We start from the raw sequence: 25895 nt of genomic DNA, 5'->3' as shown, positions 1-25895 counted from the left end.
CCGCTGGGTCCTGAGCCATCTTCACAGTCATTGTTATGCTTGAGCCCACTGTTGCAGCCACTATGTCAACCCATCTCATTAAGGGTCTTCCTCTCTTTTGCTGACCCTCTACTTTTCAATTTTCAATGCTAACCCATAATACAGAAAGAGTCATTAATTTGGTGCCATCCATAAGCCAAAAGGAGCCTTGGAGGTGCAGTGGTTAAGAACTTGGGCTGCTAACCAAAAGGACAGTGTTTCGAACCCTCCAGCCGCTCCAAGGGAGAAAGATGTGGCAGTCTGCTCCCGTAAACATTACAGCCTTGGAAACCTATGGGGCAGTTCTGCTTTGCCACATGGGGTCACTGTGAGTCGGAGCCAACTCAACAGCACCTGACAACACAGGTGTCTAAAGTTAGCCCAGGTGAGGAGTCAGGAGACTAGAAGAAAAGGAGAGATGGAGTTGGTCCAGAGGAGATAGTGGATGATTTGGGAGGAGAGAGGTTCATGTGGGGTGGGGGCCAAAGTGACAAGGAAGAGAAGTAAACCCCATCTTTTTCTTGGTTGGTTCCCCCATGATGGGGGTGATGGAGTGACCAAATGGTGCCATGGTTTTGGGGGATTGAGAAGTCTCCAATGTCCCTGTTCCAGATTGTCTGTTCATATCACACCCCAGTTTGAGAAATTCCACCTCCCTGGTCCCCCATATCCAAAGCTTCCCAGACATGGAACTTGGAATGGTATCTCTCTGGGACTGGAAGAATTTGCCCATTCACCCTTCTGCCTTCCTGCTCAACAGGGAAATCCCAGTTTCTTTGCTTTCTAATTTGAGAAGCTGTTCTAATCTCCCCCCAACAGTTTATCTCTGGGAAACGGAGTCCACCTTGCTGAGAGCCACAGCGAACCAGGCATGCTGGAAAGAAGAGACAGCACCTTCACATCAGCACTGCACCCAGGTGTGGTACCTGATCTCACCTTCACACAAGTAAGGCACCCAGGTGTGGTACCTGATCTCACCTTCACACAAGCAAGGCACCCAGGTGTGGTACCTAATATCACCTGCACACAAACAAGGCACCCATGTGTGGTACCTGATCTCACCTTCACATAAGCAAGGCACCCAGGTGTGGTACCTAATCTCACCTTCACACAAACAAGGCACCCAGGTGTGGTACCTGATCTCATCATCCGCAACACACATGCATGTGGTACCGGACCTCACCTTCACACAGGCAACGCACCGAGGTGTGTGGTTCCTAATCTCACCTTACATCAGGACTTCACATTAGCAATACACCCAGGTGTGGTCCCGGTCGTAGTTGTAAGAAGTTGCGCACCATAAAAGTTTCTCCTCTGATCCTTTGGTAGTGCAGTTGAAATAATTCTTGTTTTTATAGTTAAAAGGAAAGTGACAAGGAGGGCCAAAAACCATTGCGGAAATTCCTAGGGAGAAGAGGATGAAACAAAGATTACTCCAAGAGCTTCCACACTATAGTGACTTAGGCATCAGAGCCCACCCTAGATCAAAATTGAGTCAACATGGTGAATGGTTGTGTGGTTTGAGTCCTGCTCCCCCGGAGCAATGTCAGGCGTGCGGTGCCCTGAGCCTTGTTGTAACTCATCTATTTGGTGGGGCCACCTGTTGGTAACGTTCATAAAGGCATTGTCCTTTGGATCTCGTCTTAGTTATCTACTGCTGCTGTGACATAAATACCACAAGTAGGTGGCTTTAAATAAGAGAAATTCATTTTTTCATGGTATAGAAGACCAGAAGTCCGAATTCAACACTGGCTCTGAAGGAAGGCTCTCTCTCTCTGTCCACTCTGGGGGAAAATCCCTGTCTCAGCTGCTCTAGCCCTGGTGTTCCTTGGTTCCTTGGTGATCTCCATGTGGCATCTACCTTTCCCCCATTTGTGCTTGCTTCTCTGTGCCTAATCTGCTCTTTTTTATACCTCAAAAGATCAAAAGGGGGAAAATGTAGAACAGAATTTCAAATTCTCATGGAATCCCGACTTTCTGGATCCATGGAGGTTGGATGAACCCCCAGAACTATTGCCCTGAGATAATCTTTAACCTTAAACTAAAAATGTTCTCTGAAAGTCTTCTTAAAACCAAACAATAGTTTAACTTAACTAGTAAAAAGTGTCTGCCTTGAGCATTGTGCTCTTTTAAGATCTATGTATATGGGGTTAAACTGACAACAGATTAGATAGGAACCTTAGGGGGCAGTGAGCTTATGTTAATGGGGGAGGAACAACTCAGAAAAGGAGGGTGAGAATGGTTGCACAACTCAAAGAAGGCAATCAATGTTACTGAATTGTACATCTAGAAACTTGAATTGATGTATGTTTTGCTGCGTATATTGTCAACAACAAAAAATAACTTTTTTTTTTAAGTGAATAAGTTTAAGACACACCTTGCACTGATACAGTCTTATTAACATAACAAAGAAAACTCTATTCCCAAATGAAATCACATCCACAGATATACGGGTTAGGATTCCAACACATATTTTTGGGGGGGACAATTCAGTCAGTAACACCGGGCACAGATGTTAATGGATTTTGCATCTAAGTTAGTAATCTTCCTTCAGCTCAGCTTTCTTTTTTTCAATTACTGTGTGTCTTGTAAGGAAACCCTGATGACGCAGTGGTTAAGTGCTACAACTGCTAACCAAAAGGTCAGCAGTTCGAATCCACCAGGTACTCCTTGGAAAATCTATGGCGCAGGTCTACTCTGTCCTATAGGGTCGCTATGAGTCAGAATCGACTTGATGGCAACGGGTTTGGGTTTTTTTTTTTTTCTTTTTTTGGTACTTGTAACTTCCTTTGAACTAACTTCACCACCCCTCTGCTTGCCTCATAAAAGTTAAATTAAAAAGTTAATTAAAGTTAAATAAAACCTTGGCATGTGTTCACCATATATTGGTTCAAGACCTTTGGGTTTAACCAAAAAATTTTTGATATTGCCACTTTTCTCTTGCATCTCAAAGTAGCACGCACTTGAACTGTTATCATATTGTTTGAGGAGCCCTGGCGGCACAGCAGTTAAGTGCTGGGCTCCTAACCAAAAGGTCAGCAGTTCGAACCCACCAACCACCCCGAGGGAGAACGATGTCGGAGTCTGCTTCCATAAAGATTACAGTCTTGGAAACCCTATGGGGCAGTTCTGTTCTGCCCTCCAGCGTCGCTATGAGTTGGAATTGACTAGACAGCAACAGGTACCCTGTTGTTTACACTACAGGTAGTCCCGAACTTACCAATATTTGGAGTACAACAAACCCCACTTACGACCGTCTGTTTTTTGGTTTTGGACATGCAGTAATACGTACTACATACAACGTTGCAGCACGTAATTTGTTGATGTTATCATTCTCAGATGCTGATTCACAGATGTTCAAAGACAGACTTATAAAGCTACTGATAATAAAAGGCAATAATAATGACAACTAAAAAAAAAAAAGGAAGTATTCGCTTACTTCAGAACCAAGTTATGGTAGGGTCATCTTCGAAACGGAGCCCTGTCATAAGTTGGGGGCTACTTGTACTTGTTCCTCAGATCCATGGAGGTATGCTCTCGTCTATAGTATTATCGTCATATCCCCAGCGCTCAGGACAATGTCTGACACACAGTAGGGCTTTGATGAATGTTTTTTGAGTGTTATGGATTGAATTGTGCTCCCCCCACCACCCCCCGAAAAGGATATATTGAAGTCCTAACCTGTGTACCTGTGAATGTGACCTTGTCTGGAAATAAGGTCTTTGAAGATGTTATTGATTAAGTTGGAGCCCTGGTGGATCAGTGGTTAAGGGCTTGGCTGCTAACCAAAAAGTTCAGCAGTTCTAATCCACCATCTACTCCTTGGAAACCCTGTGGGGCAGTTCTACTCTGTCCTGTAGGATTGCTATCAACTAACATGAAGTCATCCTGGAGTAGAGTGGGTCCAATACCAATCTGAGTGATGTCTTTATGACTCTAAACTCATTGCCATCGAGTCAATTCCAACTCATAGAGATCCTATGGGACAAAGTAGAATTGCCCCATAGGGTTCCCAAGGCTGTAGACTTTTACAGAGGAACCCTGGTGGCACAGTGGGTAAGTGTTTGGCTGCTAACGGAAAGGTAGGCAGTTTGAACCCATCAGCCACTGCGCAGGAGAAAGATGTCGCAGTCTGCTCCCATAAAGATTTATAGACTTCACAAGGTCATGGAAGCTCCATAGACACATCCAAACTCCCTGAGGAACTGAATTGCTGGGCCGAGGGCTATGGGGACCTTGGTCTCGGAAAACACCTAGCTTAACTGGCATAACATAATTTATAAAGAAAATGTTCTACATTCTACTTTGGTGAGTAGTGTCTGGGGTCTTAAAAGCCTGTGAGCAGCCATCTAAGATACTCCACTGATCTCACCCCTTTGGGAGCAAGGGAGAATGAAGAAAACCAAAGATACAAGGGAAAGATTAGTTCAAAGTACTAATGGACCACAACTACCACAGCCTCCACCAGACTGAGTCCAGTACAACTAGATGGTGCCCAGCTACCACCACTGACTGCTCTGACAGGGATCACAATAGAGGGTCCCAGACAGAGCTGGAGAAAAACATAGAACAAAATTCTAACTCACAAAAAAAGACTAGCCTTACTGGCCTGACAGAGACTGGAGAAACCTCGAGACTATGGCTCCCAGATACCCTTTCAGCTCAGTAATGGAGTCACTTCTAAGGTTCACCCTTCAAACAAAGATTAGACAGGCCCATGAAACAAAATGAGACTAAAGGGGCACAACAGCCTAGGGCCAAGGACAAGAAGGCAGGAGGGGACAGGAAAGCTGGTAATATGGAACCCAAGGTTGAGAAGGGAGAGTGCTGACATGTCGTGGGGTTGTTAACCAATGTCATAAAACAATATGTGTACCAACTGTTTAATGAAAAACTAGTTTGTTCTGTAAACCTTCATCTAAAGTACAATAAAATAAAACAAAGATTTACAGCCTTGGAAACCCTATGGGGCAGTTCTACTCAGTCCTATAGGGATGCTATAAGTCAGAATTGACTCCATTGCAATGGGTTTGGCTTTTGTTTTCTGGAATCTTTTATACAAGCAGACCACCACATCTTTCTGCCAAGCAGCTGGTGGGTTAAAACTGCCAACCTCCTGGTTAGCAGCCAAGTGCTTAACCATTGCACCACCAGGGTTCCTCATCCTTATAAAAGAGTAGAAGAAACACAGACACAGAGAGAAGACGGCCAGGTGACAATGGAGCAGAATTGGGATGATACATCTACAAGCCAAAGAACGCCAAGAATTGCCGGCCATTACCAGAAGCTAGGAAAGAGGCCTAGAACAGATTCTCTCTCAGAGCCCTCAGAAGGAATCAACAAGGCTGATACCCTTATTTGGACTTCTCACCTCCAGAACTGTGAGACAATGGATTTCTGTTATTTTAAGCCACTCATTTTGTGGTACTTTATTACAGCAGCCCTCAGACACTAATACACTGAGTAAATGAATGAAGGATCTGCCTATGCCCTCTCTGGAGCCCACCCCCAGATTACTGGTATCTGCACAGATGCTCCATTTTCCATCCTTGTCCATGTTCTCTGTGGTCGGGCACCAGAGGTAGTTCTCATTGTCAACGCACTGGGTGATCACGTTATTTCTGTAGATGGAGGGGAAAATACAGGGCTTGCTGAAAGAATTTCCTCCATATTCTGAAAATGAGCACAGAAAAATGATAGGTCAGTAAGGGAAGGTGAGAAGGGTTTTCATTCATTACATGCAAACATGCCGGGTTTTATCCCATTAAAGGTCTTAAAAGTCTCATTAAAGGCAATATGTCATTGAACTTTCTATTATTTCCATTTTATGGTTTGGCTTCTGTTGTGTATGTTTTTATAATGTTGTCAAATTCCTTAAGTCACTATTATGCTTCCAAAATACATATATATATATATATATATATATATATATACACTCATAATATGAACTTAGAAATATGTCTACCTTTGGGAGGCTCTCTAACATTAACTGTGTTACTGTTGTTGTTAGGTGCCATTGGGTCGATTTTAACTCATAGTTGTCACCATGTGACATAGCAGAACTGAGCCATAGGGTTTTCTAGGTTGTAATCTTTATGAAAGCAGATTGCCAGATCTTTCTCTCGTGGAACTGCTGGGTGGATTCGAACTGCTGGCCTTTCAGTTAGCAGCCAAGCACTTAACTGTTGCATCACCAAGGCTATAAGTTATTAGAACATTAACCATGTTATTACCAAAAAAAACCAAACCCAGTGCCGTTGAGTTGATTCTGACTCATAGTGACCGTATAGGACAGAGTAGAACTGCCCCCATAGACTTTCCAAGGAGCACCTGGCAGATTCCAACTGCCGACCCTTCAGTTAGCAGCCGTAGCACTTAACCACTATGCCACCAGGGTTTCCATAAGTTATTAGAAACCTGTAAGTCATGGTTAAGCACTCGGCTGCTAACCAAAAGTTTGGTGGTTCAAACCCACCCAGTGGCTGTGCAGGAGAAAGACCTGGCAATCTGCTTCTGTAAAGATTACAGCTAAGAAAACCCTATGGGGCAGTTCTACTCTGTCATACGGGGTTGCTATGAGTAGGAATCGACTCCATGACACCCAACAACAAGTCACTAGAAAGTTGTCTAGAAAATTTCTGGACTTAGACATATAAGTATGTGGAAAACGTAAATAACCTTGAAGTTGACTTTAACTCGACATGCTGTATGCTGTGACAAAAGAACACATATAACAGTTAATCTTTGTAAACTAGCCTTGAGACATAAATCTAAACAACCTTCCTAATCTCTAACCTTGAAGAGAAGATGTGACATTTGACTAATCTCTAATGATGAAGAGAAGACATAACATACCAGTCTTTGATGTCACGCTGGCCCTTATCATGTGAAGTCAAGGTAAGGAATTCACATATAAACCCTGAATTTCTGCTCACTCAAAAAAATTTTTTGAGTTTTTTTTTTTTTTTTCATGGACAGAAAGCAAAGACAGGATGTCATCCTCTTGATTCTCACACTCTCTGAAAAGGAAACCTTGCCAGAGGCTGAAACTCTGCCACCACCACCGACGTCAGACCCTAGACGCGAGGGCTAAGTTCAAGCCGTGGTCAAGTCTTCCTCCTAAGAATCTCATGCAAAACATAAAAGCCTGAAGTAAAATTTGGACTCTAACCACTGAACTAACATTGTAATTGCTGACTCTGATCCTCCAGTTCTAAATGAATGTGAGGTCTTACTTGCCTGCCTTGCCATGACTACTTTGCAATAAACTAAACGGTTTATGCATGAATGTCTCTCTATTCATTTCTTTTTTTTTTTTTTTAACAGCTTTGAGATATAATTCACATACCATATAATTCACCCATTTAAAGTGTGCAACCATCACCAATGTCAAGTTTGGAACATTTTCATCATCTCAAAAAGAAACCCCATGCCCTTTACCTATTGTCCCCCAGTTCCCCAGCCCTTCCTCCTTCAGCCCTAAGCAATCACTAATCTACTTTCTGTCTCTATGTTGTTGTGGTTGTTATTAGGTTCCATTGAGTCTATTCTAACTCATAGCAACCCCACTTGACAGAGTAGAAATGCCCTATAGGGTTTTCAAGGCTGTAATCTTTATAGAAGCATATCACCACATCTTTCTCCAGCAGAGCGGCTGGTGGATTCGAACCACCAGCCTTTCAGTTAGCAGCCAAGTGCTTAACTGTTGCATCATCTTCAGCCCTAAGTAGTCACTAATCTATTTTCTGTCTCTATAGATTTCCCTATTCTCAACCTTCTTGTGAAGGGATGTGGTGTTTCATGACTGGCTTCTTTCATTTAGCAAAATGCTTTCAAGTTTCATCCATGCCGTGGTCTGTTAATTTCTAAGGTTAAAATCCTATACAACAGGTTCTCAGGGTTGGCACTGGGGGCTCTAGGGAAGATGGCCTTAGGACATTTCTGTCTCTCGTAGTTGCCATAGTGTGCTCTCTGAGAAAGCACTTGGTTCCTAGAATTCTTCCCCTAGTGGCTTGTCCCTCCACCTTGCCCACCATCCACTCATGAGGGTCCTCAGTGTCCACCTCCTCCCCCATTTACTCCCCATCCTTGGTCTTCAGTGAAGTCTGATGTCTTACCATTTGTTTCACAGTATTTCCACTGCTGTTTCTCATCAAAACTGGACGTCACTGAGCACCACAGCTTTCCCAGCCAGCTGCCTTCTGTGATGCAGCTGTTATAGGACTTTCCATGATAGTTGAAAGGAAAGATGCATCGTGGGTAATCTATAAGGAAAGATGCATTATGGGTAACCTATAAGGGAAGATGCATTATGTGTAATCTGTAGGGAAAAGCATCTGTGAGGGGCTCAAGTTTCTCTGGTCAGCCCCAGCATGGAGTCACATAATCCATCAATCATCTAAGTACAGGGGAAACATCAGATGTGGAAGAAACCGGAGGTATTCATGTCATCAAACATCTAGTGAACTCTATTCCATGTACAAGGAGCCCTGGTGGCACAACGGTTAAGCCCTTGACTGCTAGTGGTTCAAATTCATCCAGCATCTCTGCAGAAGAAAAGTCCTGGCAATCTGCTCCTGTAAAGATTACAGCCTAGAAAACCCTATGGGGCAGTTCTACTCTGTCTCATGGGGTCACTATGAGTGGTAATCTACTCGACGGCACTTAAAAATAACAACAACATCATGTAATCTCACCTTTCCTAGAGTTTCTCCAATTGGGTTCCCAATCTCAACCCATGGTGCCTGTGATGGTTGATTTTAGGTGTCAACTTGGCTAGACTACTGTTCCCCGTTGTCTGGACAAACACTAGTCTAGTTGTTGTTATTAGACGTGGTAGAGTCGACTTCAGCTCACAATGACCCCATGTGACAGAGTAGAACTAACTGCACCATAGGGTTTCCTAGGCTGTATGTAATCTTTACAAGAGGAGGGACCAGTCCCTGGAGAAGGACATCTTGCTTGGTAAAGGCAAGGGTCAGCAAAAAAGAGGAGACCTTCAAAGAGATGGATTGACACAGGGGCTGCAACAATGAGCTCAAACATATCAACAATTGTGAGGGTGGCGCAGGACTGGGCAGTGTTTCATTCTGTTTTATATAGGGTCGCTATGAGTGAGAACCAACTCAGTGGCACCTAACAACAAAAATAACACCACTAATCTTTCCAGGAGCAGGTCGTCAGGTCTTTCCCCCACAGAGCCGCTGGGTGGGTTCAAACTGCCAATGTTTTGATTAGCAGCTAGGCACTTAACCACTGCACCATCCTATTAAATCATTTGCCCTAAGTAAAACAGATTACCTTCCCATGACCAGTTGCTGTGGAGTCGACTTTGACACATAGCAAAAGAACGTTTCAAGATCTATCCTGAAGTACAACGCTGTCAGTGATAGGATAGTATCCATATGCCTACAAGGAAGACCATTTAATAAGACTATTATTCAAATTTATACACCAACCACTAAGGCCAAAGGTGAAGAAATTGAAGAGTTTTACCAACTTCTGCAGTCTGAAATTGATCAAACATACATCCAAGATGTGTTGATAATTACTGGTGATTGGAATGCAAGAGGTGAAAACAAAGAAGAAGAGTCAGTAGTTGGAAAATATGACCTTGATGATAGAAATGACACCTGAGATCGAATGATAGAATTTTGCAAGACCAATAACTTCTTAATTGCAAATACCTTTTTTCAACAACAAAAACAGCAACTATACATGTGGACCTTGCCAGATGGAATACACAGGAATCAAATCAACTACATCTGTGGAAAGAGAAAATGGAGAAGCTCAATATCATCAGTCAGAAGAAGGCCAGGGGCTGACTGCAGAACAGACCATCAATTGATCATATACAAGTTAAAGTTGAAGCTCAAGAAAATTAGAGCAAGTCCACGGGAGCTAAAATACAACCTTGAGTATATCCCACCTTAATTTAGAGACCGTCTCAGAATATATTTGATGCACTGAACACTAATGACTGAAGACCAGAAGAGTTGTGGGACGACATCAAAGGCATCATACATGAAGAAAACAAGAGGTCATTAAAAAGACAGGAAAGAAAGAAAAGACCAAAATGTATGTCAGGAGAGACTCTGAAACTTGCTTTTGAAGATAAAGCACCTAAAGCGAACAGAAGAAATGATGAAGTAAAAGAGCTGAACAGAAGATTTCAAAGGGTGGCTAGAGAAGACAAAGTAATGTGTTATAATGACATGTGTAAACCAAAAGGGAAGAACATACTCAGCATTTCTCAAACTGAAAGAACTGAAGTAAAAATACAAGCAATTCAAAAATTCAAGTTGCAATATTGAAAGATTCTGCAGGGAAAATATTGAATGATGCAGGAAGTGTCAAAAGAAGATGGAAGGAATACACCGAGTCACTATATCAAAAAGAATTGGTTGACATTCAGCCATTTCAGGAGGTAGTATATCATCAAGAATAATGGTACTGAAGGAAGAGGTCCAAGGTGCACTGAAGGCATTGATGAAAACAAGGCTCCAGATACTGAGGGAATACCAGTTGAGATGCTTCCACAAATGGATGATGCAGCACTGGAAGTGGTCACTTGTCTACACCAAGAAATTTGGAAGACAACTGCCTGGCCTACCAACTGGAAGAGAACCATATTTGTGCCCGTTCCAAAGAAAGGCGATCCAGTAGAATTCTGAAATTATCAAAAAATATCATTACATATCACACGCAAGTAAAATTTTGCTGAAGATCATTCAAAAGCAATTGAAGCAGTACATCGACAGGGGACTGCCAAAAATTCAAGCCAGATACAGAAGAGGATGTGGAAAGATGGCTATCATTGCTGATGTCAGATGGATCTTGGCTGAAAGCAGAGAATACCAGAAAGATGTTTACCTGCATTTTATTGACTAGGAAAAGCCATTCAACTGTGTAAATCATAACAAATTATGGATAACATTGCGAAGAATGGAATTCCAGAACACTTAACTGCGCTCATGAGGAATCTGTACGTAGACCAAGAGGCAATCATGAGAACAGAACAAGGAGATACTGTGTGGTTTATAGTCAGCAAAGGTGTGCATCAGGGTTGTACCCTTTCACCATACTTATTCGATCTGTATGCTGAGCAAATAATCTGAGAAGCTGGACTATATGAAGAAGAATCAGGATTGGAGGAACATTAACAACCTGCATTATGCAGATGACACAACCTTGATTGCTGAAAGTGAAGGGGATGGGAAGCACTTATTGTTGAAAATAAAAGACTACAGTCTTCAGTATGGATTACACCTCAACATAAAGAAAACAAAAATCTCCACGACTGGGCCAATAAATAACATCATGTTGAACGGAGGTAAGATTGAAGTTTTCAAGGATTTCATTTTACTTGGATCCACAATCAACACCCATGGAAGCAGCAGTCAGGAAATCACATGACACATGGTGTTGGGCTAATCTGTTGCAAAAGATCTCTTTAAAGTGTTAAAAAGCTAAGATGTCACCTTGAGGACTGAGGTGCACCAGACCCAAGCCATGGTGTTTTCAATTGCCTCATATGCATACCAAAGCTACACAATGAATGAGGAAGACCAAAGAAGAATTGACAGCTTTGAATTACAGTTTGGGTAAAGAATATTGAATATACCATGGACTGCTAAAAGAAAGAACAAATCTATCTTGGAAGAAGTACAGCCCTTATGCTCCTTAGACACAAGGCCAGCGAGACTTCGTCTCACGTACTTTGGACATGTTATCAGGAGGGAGCAGTCCCTGCAGAAGGACATCATGCTTGGTAAAGAAAAGGGTCAGTGAAAAAGAAGAAGACCCTCAACAAGATGGATTGACTCAGTGGCTGCAACAAGGGGCTTAACAATGGGTGTAACAAGGATTATGAGGATGGCATAGGACCAGGCAGTGTTTCGTTCTGTTGTACATAGGGTCGCTATGAGTCAACCGACTCAGTGGCACCTAACAACAACAACATATTGGCGTAGTGGGTAAGAGCTTGACTGCTAACCAAAAGGTCGGCAGTTTGAATTCACCAGCCGCTCCTTGGAAACCCTATAGTGTAGTTCTACTCTGTCCTATAAGGTTGCTATGAGTTGGAATTGACTCGATGGAAATGGTTACTTCTTTTAAGTATCTGTGTATTTCTCTCACTGGTTCTGTCAAGAACAGCAATACCAGGGAAAAGTTTATTCTAAACATTTAAAAGTGGGTGATATGGATTTAATTGTGTTCCCCCAAAATATGCATAGAGTTTTCTTTGTTACGTTAATGAGGCTGTTTCAATATACAGTATGTCTTAAACCAATCACTTTTGAGATATATAAAAGGAGCAGATTCAGCACAAAAGCCAGGAAGCACAGATGGGGGAAGACGGATACCACGCCACATGAATACTGACAAGGAACAGAGGAACAGAAGCTGAAAACAGACGAACTTTCCCCACAGCCGAGAGAGAGAGAGAAAGGCTTCCCCTAGAGCCAGCGCCCTGAATTCGGACTTCTAGCCTCCCTAATTGTGAGAAAATAAATTTCTGTTCATTAAAGACATCCACTTATGGAATTTCTGTTATAGCAGCACTGACAAGTTAAGACACTGGATATTCGTAGGAACAATATAAATGTCCAACAACAGGGGATTGGTTAAAACAAAAACTAGAAATCACATGTGTCAAAAATATCTTGAATTTTTTAAAAAATAAACAAAATCTCTCAAATTTCAGGTGCTTTTCTTTTACACTTTGTTTTCTTTTTACTTCTTTTAAAATTAAGACACAAAGAGTATAATGGTTGCCTCCAGTTTTCCAATATAATAATACCCTCTTCCTGAGGGTACCGTTTTTAACACTAACATTTTAAACTTACTATTCATTATTCACATTCAGTGTTTGGCCTTCCCGAGAATAATCTATACACACATCCATATTATCATTTGTCTGAAGATCACATTATATACACTCACACGTATTCTTTTGTATCTGCCATTTTAAGAACGCTCCTGATTGGGGACCTATGGCACCACTTACCTTCCTTTGTGCAGTACTTCCAATTTCCATCATAAACTGCTCTGGTTGCACACCAAGGAAAGAAGCTATTGGCTTTGATGCAAGAAAAATAAGTAGATCCCTTGTAGATGAAGGGAAAGACACACGAGTCTTTATCTGAAAGGACAAAAGAGGGATTAGTCAAATGAATGAGCCAAGGATGATTTCTAGTTTGGTTCTCGTCATGGTCTGAAGACCACACGTGTAAGCTTGGCATCCAAATTCCTAAGAACATATAAGGGCATGTCCGGCTTATTTCTGGACCAAAGGTATTGGGAAAGAGTTTCATAAACGGTAGAGGCAACCAAGATATATTGTTCCTCCAGACCACTATTTCTTAGAGTGTGGAATGTGCCCATGAGTATTACACAAGGATACTTTTTGGTGGATCACAAGATCGAGTTAGAGAATGCAGGGATACAACATTAAATAATTTTGAAACTCAGGCCAAAAAATAAATTCCTTCCCTCCCCCCACCTTTGGGGCTGGAACCATGTCTTTTGTTTGGTTGTTCGGGTCTTTTTTTAAATTTCTGTTGAAAAGATATTCAGCAAAAGATACATCAATTCAACAATTTCTACAAGTATAATTCAGTGGCATTGGTTATATTCTTCAAGTTATATCACCTTTCCCTATATTGTTTTCTGAACTGTTTCACCATCATGAACAAAAACTCACTGCCCCCCTAAGCTTCTCACCTTATCTTTTGAGTTGCCATTATCCATTTGAACTCATATAGATAATTCTTTAAAAGAACACAACGCTCAAGGTGCTCATTTTTTTCTAATTAAGCAAAGCTATTGTTTGGAAGAAGTACAACCAGAGTGCTCCTTGGAAGCAAGGATGGCGAGACTACGTCTTACATACTCTGGACATGTTATAAGAAGGGATCAGTCCCTGGAGAAGGACATCATGCTTGGTAAAGTACACGGTCAGCAGAAAAGAGCAAGACCCTCAATGAGATGGATTGACACAGTGGCTGCAACAATGGGCTCAAGCATAACAATAATTGTGAGCACAACACCGGACCGGGCAGTGTTTCGTTCTGTAGTACATAGGGTTGCTGTGAGTTGGAACTGACTCGATGACACCTAACAACATTGTTTGGTTTAATGATGACTTCAGAGGATACTTTTGATATAAAGTTTGAGGTTTAAAGATTTCCTCAGGGTAATAGTTTTGGGGGGTCATCCAGCCTCAATGGCTCCAGAAAGTCTGGATTCCATGAGAATTTGAAGTTCTTTTCTACATTTTCCCCCTTTTGATCAAGACTCTTCTATAGAATCTTTGATTAAATCATTAAATAATGGTAGCCTGGCATCAACCAGTTCTTCTGGTCTCATGGCAAAGAAGGCAGTTGTCCATGGAGGCGATTGGACATATAAAAAAACACTTTTTCAATGCTCTTTTAATCCTTCTGATTATGAAAAGGGAAAGCTTCTTTTCATGCCAGTATTTCTCTACCACATCTCTAATACTAATAATCTAATAATCTCCCTTTTTAACAAAAAGAGGGGAGAATTCAGGCTCAAAGCCTTTTTGGGCAATAATATTTGGTAAAATTTAATAAGAGGGTTTATTTTCATAGTATTTATTTTTATTTGTACCTCCTACTTATGGCAATTAGTACCACTTTTATATATACAGCATTTATGTAAAGCATACTTTTAAAATACATTTATTTAACAGAAGAAGAGTAAGCAAATTTTTTTTTAAAAGTTCAGTAAATAATAGTGCTGGTGGCACATTTTGAGAGGGTGATAAAGTTACAGTCTTCTCTACAAGGACAGACTTGGTCTTCTATGTAATGAGTCCTCAGAACCTAGAATAGTGGCCAGTTTATAATAGATACTCAAGAGATGACTGACATAATAAATTAATGTTGGAAAATGCCATGTCAAACAAAGTTAAATAGGCCTATTTAATGATCAAGGACTCATCAGGAGGGTTGATGGGCAAATACGAATCAGATTACCAAGGGTGGGATATCAGTTGCCGTTGAGTTGATTCTGACTCATGGTAACTTGTTAGGGATTGAATTGTGTCCCCCAAAAATATGTGTCAACTTGGCTAAGCCATGATTCTCAGTATTGTGAGATTATCCACCATTTTGTCATCTGATATGATTTTCCTGTGTGTTGTAAATCCTACCTCTATGATGTTAATGAAGCAGGATTACAGGCAGTTATGTTAACAAGGCAGAACTCAATCTACAAGGTTAGGTTTTGTTTTAAATCAATTTCTTTTATGATATAAAAGAAATAAGTGAGCAGAGAGATAGGAGACTTCATACCACCAGGAAACACGAGCCAGGAGAACTGTGTGTCCTTTGGACCAGGGGTCCCTGTGCTGAGAAGCTCCTACAGCTAGGGGAAAATCGATGACAAGGGCCTTCCCCCAGAGTCAACACAGACAGAAAGCCTCTCCCTGGAGCTGGCACCCTAAATTCGGACTTCTAGCCTCCTAGACTATGAGAGAATAAATTTCTCTTTGTTAAAGCCATCCACTTGTGGTATTTCTGTTATAGCAGCACTAGATAACTAAGACACAACCCCATGTGTCAGAATAAAACTGTGCTCAGTGGGTTTTCAATGGATGATTTTTTGGCAGTAGATTGCCACGTCTTTCTTCCAAGGAACCTCAGGGTAGGCCCAAAAGACCAACTTTTTGGTTAGCAGCCAAACGTATTAACCATTTGCACCACCCAGGAACTCCAAGAGTGGTATAGAATGTACTGAATTATGCTTTTCTTTCCCCCTCTCACCACTCAATAACTCTAGAGACTAACCACTCCTGAAATACATCTTAAGCAGTGCTGTTTTAGCCCGTATTCCTCAATACACAGGAGAAGGAAATGAAGGGACCCACGGAAGATAAGGAATAATTTAAAGTTAGTATTTTTTTTAGCAAAACTGGAATGAGAGCTCAATTTGTCATCAGCTAGTCCAGGAGCCCTGGTGGCGCAGGGGTTAAATGGTTAAAGGCTGGCAGTTCAAACCCACCAGCAGCTCCATGGGAGAAAGATGTGACAGTCTGCTTCTGTAAAAACCACAGCCTTGGAAAGGTCATGGAAGCTCTACAGACACATCCAAACTCCCTGAGGGGCCAAATTACTGGGCTTAGGGCTGTGGAGACCATGGTCTTGGGGAACATCTAGCTCAATTGCATAACATAGATTATAAAGAAAATGTTCTACATTCTACTTTGGTGAGTAGCATATGGGGTCTTAAAAGCTTGTGAGTGGCCATCTAAGATTCTCCATTGGTCTCACCCCATCTGGAGCAAGGGAGAACAAAGAAAACCAAAGACACAGAGGTAAGACTGATCCAAAGGACTAATGGGCCACATGTACCACACACAGCCTCTACCAGACTGAGTCCAGCACAACTAGATGGTGCCCGGCTACCACCACCGACTGCTGTGACAGGGATCAGAATAGAGGGTCCCAAACAGAGCTTGAGAAAAATATAGAACAAATTCTAACTCTCAAAAAAAAAAAAAAGAAATCAGACTTAATGGTCTGACAGAGACTGGAGAAACCTTGAGAGTGTGGACCCCAGGCACCTTACACCTCAGTAATGAAGTCACTCCTGAGGTTCACCCTTCAGCCAAAGTATTAGACAGGCCCATAAAATAAAATGAGACACCAACCCAGGGGCAAGGATGAGAAGGCAGGAGGCAACAAGAAAGCTGGTAATGGGGAAACCAAGGTGAAGAAGGGGAAAGTGTTGACATGTTGTGGGGTTGGCAACCCATGTCACGAAACTATATGTGTATTAATTGTTTAATGAGAAGCTAGTTTGCTCTATAAACTTTCATCTAAAGTACAGTAAAAATTAAAAAAAAAAAAAAGTGTTACAGCCTTGGAACCCTATGGGGCAGTTCTACCCTGTCCTATATGAGTCGGAATCAACTTGATGATAGTGGGTTTTGTTTTGGTTTTTCATCCAGGATCAGTTTCCTTTCCTTGCCCTCATCTTGCCAACTCCTCTATTTTCCTCTCTCCCTCCCTCAAAGATATAATAATGGACTACTATGAGTGAAGGAGTCCCTGAGTGGAGCACACTAGTAAGCACTCAGCTACTAACCAAAGGTTGGTGGTTTGAATTTACCCAGAGGTGCCTTGGAAGAAAGGTCTGGCAGTCTGTTTCTGAAAGCTCACAGCCATTGAAAACCTCATGGGGCACAGTTCTGCTCTGACACACATGGGGTCCCCCATGAGTTAGAATCAAACTTGACAGGCAGCTGGCTTTTACTATGAGTGAGACACTTTAGTAGGTTATTTGTCTATGTGTACATGCGTGTGTGTGCACATGTTACAAAGATGGCGAGGCCAAAACTGTCATGTATTCACAAAACCCAGCTTTCTTTTCTTTCTGGGTACACAGTTAGAATTCATTTTCCGGTCTTCCTATCGCTAGCCAGTAAACCAGTTGCCATTGCATAGATTCAGACTCATGGTGAAACCATGTATTACAGAGTAGAACTGTGCTCCCTGTGGGGTAGTTTTCCTCTGTCACAAGGGATCGTTATGAGTTTTCTATGGCTGCTTTTTGGAAGTAGATTGCCAGGCCTTTCTTCCAAAGTACCTCCGAGTAGACTTGAACCACCAACCTTGCAGTTAGCAGCTGAGTGTGTTAACCATTTGCACCACCCAGGGACTTCCCTTTAAAGCCAGAAAGGTCTATATGCCTAAAGGATCTCTGGTGGTGCAACAGCTAAGTGCTCGACTGCTAACTGAAAGGTTGGTGGTTCAAACCCAGCCAGTGGCTCCACGGGAGAAAAGACCTGTCGAGCTACTCCTGTAAAGACTAGTCTGGGAAACCCTATGGGGTAGTTCTCCTCTGTCACATGGGGTCTCTACGAGTTGAAAATTGACTCAACAGCACCCGACAACAACGTATGACTAAATTATGACCAAGAGAGTATGGGTGGAAATGATGATAGTCATTTCCTAGTCCATAAAAATGTCCCAAGTAAACCATTCCTAAAGCCAACTCTTCAGACAGGGATTGGACTAGAGTATGGGGTAAACAATGATACTGGTAAAGAATGAGCTTCTTGGATCAAGTAGACACATGAGACTATGTTGGCGTCTTCTGTCTGAAGGGGAGATGAGAGGGTAGAGAGGGTCAGAAGCTGGTCGGATGGACACGAAAAGAAATAGGAGAGAAGGAGTGTGCTGTCTCATTAGGGGGGGAGTAATTAGGAGTATATAGCGAGGTGTTTATAAATTTTTGTGTGAGAGTCCAACTTGGTTTGTAAACTTTCACTTAAAGCACAATAAAAATTAAAAAAAAAAAAAATGTCCCAAGCAATTGTCCATGCTCGTCTTTCTCCGTGTGTCCGCTGGATATAAACCAGTGGCTCTCAATGGGCGAGGGGTGGGACGATTTTAACCCCCAGGGACATGGGGCAGAGCTTGGAGACACTTTTGGCTGTCACAACCGGGGTCGAGGGAGGAGCTGCGTTACTGGCATCTACTGAATAGAGGCCAGGGATGTTGCTAAACATTCTACAATGCACAGGACAGCCCTTCACAACAAAGAATAATCTGGTCCCAAGTACCAATAGTGCCAAGATTGAGAAACCCTGATAAAGAGGACCCTGCAGGCAGTGGGGAGGTGCAGGGGGTATGGAACGCACGGGGTGACGCTGTGAGAGGGGATGACACCAAAATGACTGTCTATGAATGCGTGTGCAGTGTTTGAGCAGAATTTAATATTTTTTATAAAAATATCCCTGTAGTTCATTATAACAACAAAAACATTTTTCATAGCCTTACAAGGCTAAAACTCTATGCTAATTTGCTTTCTGAGCCCTCTAATGCACTCTGGTCAGAGCTGTCATTGTTACCCAATTACACTGACGCTTCAAATCGCGAGGGTTCATCTGAACACACTAAAGCACGCACTGTTGTTTTCATTGCGGCTGGTGTTTTTATAGTCGCAACTCGACAGCAACGGGTTTGTGTTTTGGGGGGGTTGATTTTGTCAAATATTCTAGTGTTTTAGCTACAATATTATAGTAATAGCATGCAAGGGTAACACCGTGAGTTACCGCACTGGGTGACACCAATCCTAGTGACGCCGCTGCCCTGCAGGGAGCTCTGAGGCCCCAGGAGATGATGAACCAAGAATACTGAAGGATGCTGTGTCCCTGAGTCACACACAAAAAAAGGCTCCCCCCCCGCCGACATCCGCACTGAGCTGTTCCATGAGTGAGAAATAAATCTCTCTTGAATTAAGCCACTGACATTTTGGGGTTGTCTGTTATAACAGTTAGGCCTTTACTAATACAGATGGAAAGGTCCCTCAATGGCACAAATTGTTTACAGTTCACTATGGTGATCTTCTTCTGTGAAGATTATTCCAAAAAAAAAAAAAAAAAAACCTGTTGCTGTGGAGGTGATTCTGAATCATAGCAACCCTATAGGATAGGGTAGAAGTGCTCCCATGGGGTTTCCGAGGCTGTAAATCTTCACAGAACAGGCTGTCACATCTTTCTCCCCTGGAGCGGCTGGAGGTTTGAACCACCAACCTTTTGGTTAGCAGCTGAGCACTTAACTGTTGCACCACCAAGGCTCCAACATTAACTATAAGTTATTAGAAACCTATAAGTCACAGTTAAATACTCGGCTGCTCACCAAAAGTTCGGTGGTTCGAACCCTCCCAGTGGCTCTGCGGGAGAAAGACCTGGCAATCTGCTTCTGTAAAGATTACAGCTAAGAAAACCCTATGGGGCAGTTCTGCTCTATAACACACAGGGGCACCAGGAGTTGGAACTGTCACAATGACACTGGGTTACTACAGATGGCTAAGACACAGTCTCTGTCTTCGTAGCCTAGGAGCCCCATCCCTGGTTCTGGATCAGACTCTTTCTCTCTATAATCTGACATAAACCATGATGGGAACGAAGGCGAGATGGGTGAGACTGGAAGAGTCAGATGTCCATCTTCGAGCCCCACTAATGGGTTGATGCATTTCCACCTCTGTGTCTCTGAGGACCATTTGGTCTTGTTTTTGTGGCGTTTAAACGAGTTAATATACAGAAAGTGCTTAGAAGAGCACCTGGCATATGGCTGTCGCTCAATAAATGTTAGCTAGCTGCTCCATGGGAGAAAGACCTGGCAATGGCCTTCCGTAAAGGTTACAGCCTTGGAAACCCTATGGGGCAGTCCTACATTGTCCTATAGGGTCGCTGTGAGTCGGAATCAACTCAACGGCAACGAGTTTTGAGAGTTGTTAGTAAAAATCAACACATAATGGATACTACAGTAAAAACTGCAAAACCGGAACCTGTGTAAGGCGGAAACCTGTCAGAGAAGGAAAACACAAATATTTTCCATTAATAGAGAGCAATAGAAAAGTGGCTAAGACTGCACCTTGTCAAAGGCTGGAAACTCGTGAGACCCGGAAAAACAAGGCAGTCTCCTGGAGTTCTGGCTCTCACAGGTTTCACCGTATTAGCCATCTGTAAAGTAATCTAGCGATGGCCTAATTCTCTTAACTGGGTTACAATCCTCTATAATCCAGACCCTGCTGACCTCTCTGATCTCACTTCCTGATTAACATTTTCTAGATCTTACTACAGAGCGCTGGTGGTGTAGTGGTTAAGCGTCCCGGCACTAACCAAAAGATCAACAATTCAAACCCACCAGCCGCTCCTTGGAAACCCTTTGGGGCAGTTCTACTCTGTCCTATAGGGTCGCTATGAGTTGGAATGGACTCGACAGCAACAGATTTGGGTTTTTTTCTTTTTCCTTTTTTTTTTGTAGATCTTACTACAAGGAGCCAGGGAGAAGGTAAGCACGGTGCTTATCTTGCTTACCAGGTCATCTGTAGTGAACAATTTCACATTTTCTCCCCACATCAAAGATTCTGCTTCTAGGTATGGCTGCCATCTGTCTCTCCTAACCCCACAGAACCTTCCTACAGAATAGCCTTTTTTCAAATTTGCAGTCCCTGACAGGGATGGATTACTCAGTGAACAAGGTAAACCCAGGGTTACTTGGCTTACTTCCTAATCTGTGGTGAACAATTTCACACATTTTCACCACGCATGAAATTGTTTGGTACAGATTAGGAAGGAAGCACCAGTAAACTTGTGCTTATTGGGTAATCCACCCCTGTAAGGAGCCCCGGTAGTCCAGTGGTTAAATAGCTCAGATGCTAACTGACAGGGTGGCAGTTTGAACCCACCAGCTACCCCGTGGGAGAAAAGATGTGGCGGTCTGCTTCCATAAAGATTACAGCCTGGGAAACCCTATGGGGTCCTATAGGGTTGCTATGACCACGGAACTAAGGTTATCCTTGGGAGTTGTTGAGGAGCCCTGGTGGTGACTGAGTCGGAATCAACTCAACAGCAGCGGGTCTGGTTTTGGTTTGGAGATCCTCCCCAGCTTTTCCCAGTATACTCACCACCACTTGTCTCAGAGGAGTAGAGGAGGAAGGCCGTCCATCCCAGTAGGTAACTGGACCACCAGCTCATTTTGGCTGACCTCTTCTCTCTGGGTTTAAGGTAGACAAAAATTTGGCTCCCACGTGTTCTCTTCCTCTTCCCACTAACTGCATATTTGAGGTCGCACATGGCAATTTTTTTCCTATCCCCAAGGGGCGATCAAAAAATAACTTCCTTTTTTGCCAGAAAAAAATCAGCTGTCATTATGGAAGGGAGAGTGTATGGGAAGGGAGAGACCCAGCGTTTGCTGAGTGCTGCCTGTACTCCAAGCACGACGCTAGATGCTCCACATACTTTAGGCCACTGGAGTCTCAGAAATAAGGTGATGTTGTTGTTGTTAGTGGCCATGGAGTTGGCTCCAACTCAAGGTGACCCCATGAGTGCAGAGTACAACCGTCCTCCATAGGGTTTTCAAGGCTGTGACCTTTTGGAAGCAGACAGCCAGGCCTTTCTTGTGCAGCACTTCTGGGTGGGTTCGAACCACCAACCTTTCAGCCAGTAGTTAGTGCCACGCAGACCCTGCAGAGCCTTCTTTAAATTCCAAGTGCAACTGGAACCCATTGAAGGAGTTAAAATGGGGAGGGAGTGGTATTCATTAATTCAGAGTCCTCCAATAACTTGCCATCATATTTATAATAAAATCAAGAGTCCACACCATGGCCTTCTCCTCCCTCCATCTACCCCAGCCACACCAGCTTTTTTCCTCTTTCTTCTGTAACACAAGTGGAGCCCTGGTGGCACAGTGGTTAAAATACTACTCGGCTGCTAACCAAAAGGTTGGCTATTTGAACGCACCAGCGGCTCCACAGGAAAAAGATGTGGCAGTCTGCTTTCGTAAAGAAGACAGCCTTGGAAACCCTATGGGGCAGTTCTATTCTGTCCTGTAGGGTGGCTATGAGTCAGAATTAACTCAAGGGCAGTGGGTTTGGGTTTTTTGTATAAGACATGCTTGTTGATACCTCAGGGTCTTTGCACTTGGTGTTCCCTCACCTGGAATGCTCCCAGCCCCCCATCCCTGTATATTCGCGTGGCTTGCTTCTTCATGCCACCAAGGATTGTGTGCGAACGTGAGGAATTGGTATCAACAACTTATATTCTGAAATGTGAACAGGTCACCTTGGGTCAAATCACGGATATTAATAGAAAATATTTTGGGGGTGGTTCAAAAAAATTATTGGACTGGAAAGTGAGACTCGATAGCCAGACACCCACGTCTGGAACGTTCAGGTTAGGAGCAAGTTCTTCCCTACGCGTTGGCATGTTCAAGCGCTTGGAGGGCCCTCGGTTCTGGGCCGAGCAACAGTTGGCTTCTTGCCATTGTTACTGTTGTGTTGGCAGGTGGGAAAGGGGTTACGGGGTTGGCAGACCTGGGTGTTCTCCCTCATCCTTTCTTACCTCTGTTTTTCCAACCATTAAATGTCATCGTTGCTGTTAGTTGCTGTCAAATCGACTCCAACTCATGACAACCCCATGTGTGCAGAGTAGAACTGCACTCCATAGGGTTTTCAAGGCAATCCTTTCGGAAGCGGATCACCAGGCTTTTCCTCTGTGATGGCTTTGGGTGGATCTGAACCCCCAACCTTTTGGCCGGTAGTCAAGCGCTTAACCATTTGCACCACTCAAGGACTCCAAGCATTGAATGAGAGAGCACAAAACTCACCTCAAACTTCTTGTTATAAGTATGGCAGGTTCTAGCAAGTACTTTGTAAATGGCAGAGGGCATACAAGTCAGAAGTCAGTTACTATGTATGGAGAGGGGAGAGAGACGAATTTTGTCACTTCCTCTAAACCCTCCTTTTTTTTTTTTTTTTAATTGTGTTGAGTATACAGGTAGCAAAGCATTTGCCATTTCCCAACATTCTTCACCTGTACAGTTCAGTGACATTAACTTAGGTTCATCATGTTGTTCAACCATTGCTCTTATCTGCCCCCTAATTTTTCCATCACCTTTAACAGAAGCCCAGTGCCCCCTAAACACTGAGCCCTCCCTTCCCCCTCCGCCTCACCTGCCCCTGATAACCACTAATAAACTTTGGTCTCTACATACTTGCCTATTCTTTTTGTGTTATTTTTTAAATAATATTTTATTGTGTTTTCGGTGAAGGTTTACACAGCAGTTCAGTTTCCCATTCAGCAATTTCTACACATGGTGTTCAGTGACATTGGTTACTTTCTTCACAACATGTGAACATTCTCATTATTTCCGCTCTGGTTGTTCCATTTCCATTAATCTAGTTTCCCTGCCCCCCTTACATTCTCATCTTTGTTTTAAAGTACTTGTTGCCTGCTGAGTCTCATATAGATGAATTTTAAATGTATACTTGCCTATTCTAATTGTTGGAGCCCTGGTGGAGCCTTGGCTGCTAACCAAAAGGTCGGCAGTTCAAACCTACCAGCCACTCTTTGGAAGACCTATAGGGCAGTTCTACTCTGTCCTGTAGGGTCGCTATGAGTCGGAATTGACTGGACAGCAAGTTTTTTATTCTAATAATCACAAAGTCCTATAAGGCAGGAACTATTATTAGGCCATGTTATGGGAAAATGAAGCATGGTAAGGTAAGGTAAAGCGTAAGTCAATCACAAAAGGGCAAATATTACATGGTTTCACTAATAGGAAACACCTAGAATAGGCAAATGCATACAGACCAAAGTTTATTAGTGGTGACTTATAAACCAGGGGCTGGAGGGAGGAGGGAAGGGGGAATCGTTGTTTAGGAGGCAGTGAGTATCTGTTTGTGGTGATGGCAAACTTGACAGCAGACACTGGCGATGGTTGCACAACATGATTGATGTAATTCGTCTCACTGAATTGTACACATGAAAAATATTGCATTGGAAAACGTTGTTATTGTATTTTTACACCAATAAAAAAGCCCACTAAAGGTAGAACTATGACCACAACCAGACAGTGAAGAGCTTATGCTCTTAACCATTATAACAAACCTCTATATTACTATCTGCCACCCATCTGTCAGTCCATACTGTGGTGGCTTGTGTGTTGCTATGATGTTGGAAGCTATGCAACCATTATTTCAAATACCAGTAAGGTCTCCCATGGTGGACAGGTTTTAGCGGAGCTTCCAGACTAAGATAGACTAGGAAGAAAGGCCTGGAGATCTACTTCCAAAAATCAGCCAATGAAAACTCTATGGATAACAACAGAACATTGTCCAATATAGTGCTGGAGATGAGTGCCCTAGGTTGGAAGGCACTCAAAACACACAGTGACCACAACGATGGACTGGAACATACCAACGATATGAAGATGGTGCAGGACAGGGCAATGTTTCATTCCGTTGTATGTGGAGTCACCATGAGCCACAGCTGACTGGATGGCAACTAACAACAACATATTACTATGGGGACATTATTCCTATAAAGCAAGGGTCTTGAGCGAACTAAACGAAATCAAGGGCTTTAAGACTCTCCTAACTATAAAACACTATGTTTTTGTTGTTGTGTGCTGTTGACTGGATTCTGACTCACAGCCACTCTATAAGACAGAGTAGAACTGCCCCCATAGAGTTTCCCAGGCTATAAATCTTTAAGGGAGCAGATTGCCACATCTTTCTCCCAGGAAGTGACTGGTGGGTATGAACCACTGACCTTCCAGTTTGCAGCCAAGCGCTGTAACTACTGAGCCACCCACCAGGGCTCCCTTCCTTGCAGTACCAAACTCAAAACCAAACCTCTTGCTGTTGAGTTGATCCCGACTCATAGCAACCCTACAGGACAGAGTAGGACTGTCCTACAGGGTTTCCTAGGCTGTCATCTTTATGGGAGCAGATCACCAGGTCTTTTCTCCCACAGGGCAGCTGGTGGGTTTGAACCTCTGACCTTTCTGTTAGCAACCGAGCACTTAACCACTGTGCCACCAGGGCCTCTTTTCCTGCTCTTACACCCTCCCAGGTTTCCAGGTCAAGGGGTACCTTTGAGAGTGTCCTTCTTGGCCCTTGCTCTCTCAACGAGTCCTCAAGGGGAGCTCCCAAGATCTCTGGATTATCTGGAAATTGACAGGACTGCTTTGGTGTCAGTCTGTCTGTAGGACTGAAATTGGAGCTCCCCTAAGGAGGAATCCGATGTCATGGGTGCCTGGTATTCTTGGTAAGTGATGACAATCAGGCACCGTCTGGATGGGTCACCCGTGGTGAATGATGCTCAGGGTAAGCTCATGCATATTCAGGAGACCACAAAACTCAGTCATGTGTATATTGATGGGGTCTTGTGGAGGCTGGAATCAGGAACAAGAATATTAATGAGTGGTGGAGAAAGAACTCTTGGATATTTAGCTACAGAGAACTGGAAAGGTTTCAGCTGGACAATTAAAGACATACGAAAAAACCACCATGCCAGCTGCAGCTGAGTTGGCTCCAACTCATGACGACCCCAT

At 43.0% G+C, this 25895-nt stretch overlaps 1 protein-coding gene across 1 annotated transcript; it reads right to left on the bottom strand.

Annotated features, from left to right (window-relative positions):
- Positions 1–499: 499 nt before the first annotated feature.
- On the bottom strand, positions 500–21535 carry ELSPBP1 (epididymal sperm binding protein 1). The gene is made up of 6 exons (XM_003406758.3): positions 21462–21535; positions 13538–13542; positions 13028–13156; positions 8136–8282; positions 5536–5691; positions 500–1422 (listed from the first exon to the last, which is right to left on the bottom strand). The coding sequence occupies exons 1-6, from the start codon at positions 21533–21535 to the stop codon at positions 1265–1267; spliced, it is 669 nt and encodes a 222-aa protein (XP_003406806.2). The 3' UTR covers positions 500–1264.
- Positions 21536–25895: the final 4360 nt, after the last annotated feature.

This window comes from Loxodonta africana, chromosome 11, assembly GCF_030014295.1.
Source record: "Loxodonta africana isolate mLoxAfr1 chromosome 11, mLoxAfr1.hap2, whole genome shotgun sequence".
Lineage (NCBI taxonomy): Eukaryota > Metazoa > Chordata > Mammalia > Proboscidea > Elephantidae > Loxodonta > Loxodonta africana.
The sequence above is the reverse complement of the archived record's forward strand: the minus strand, read 5'-3'. Positions and strand labels throughout refer to the sequence as shown.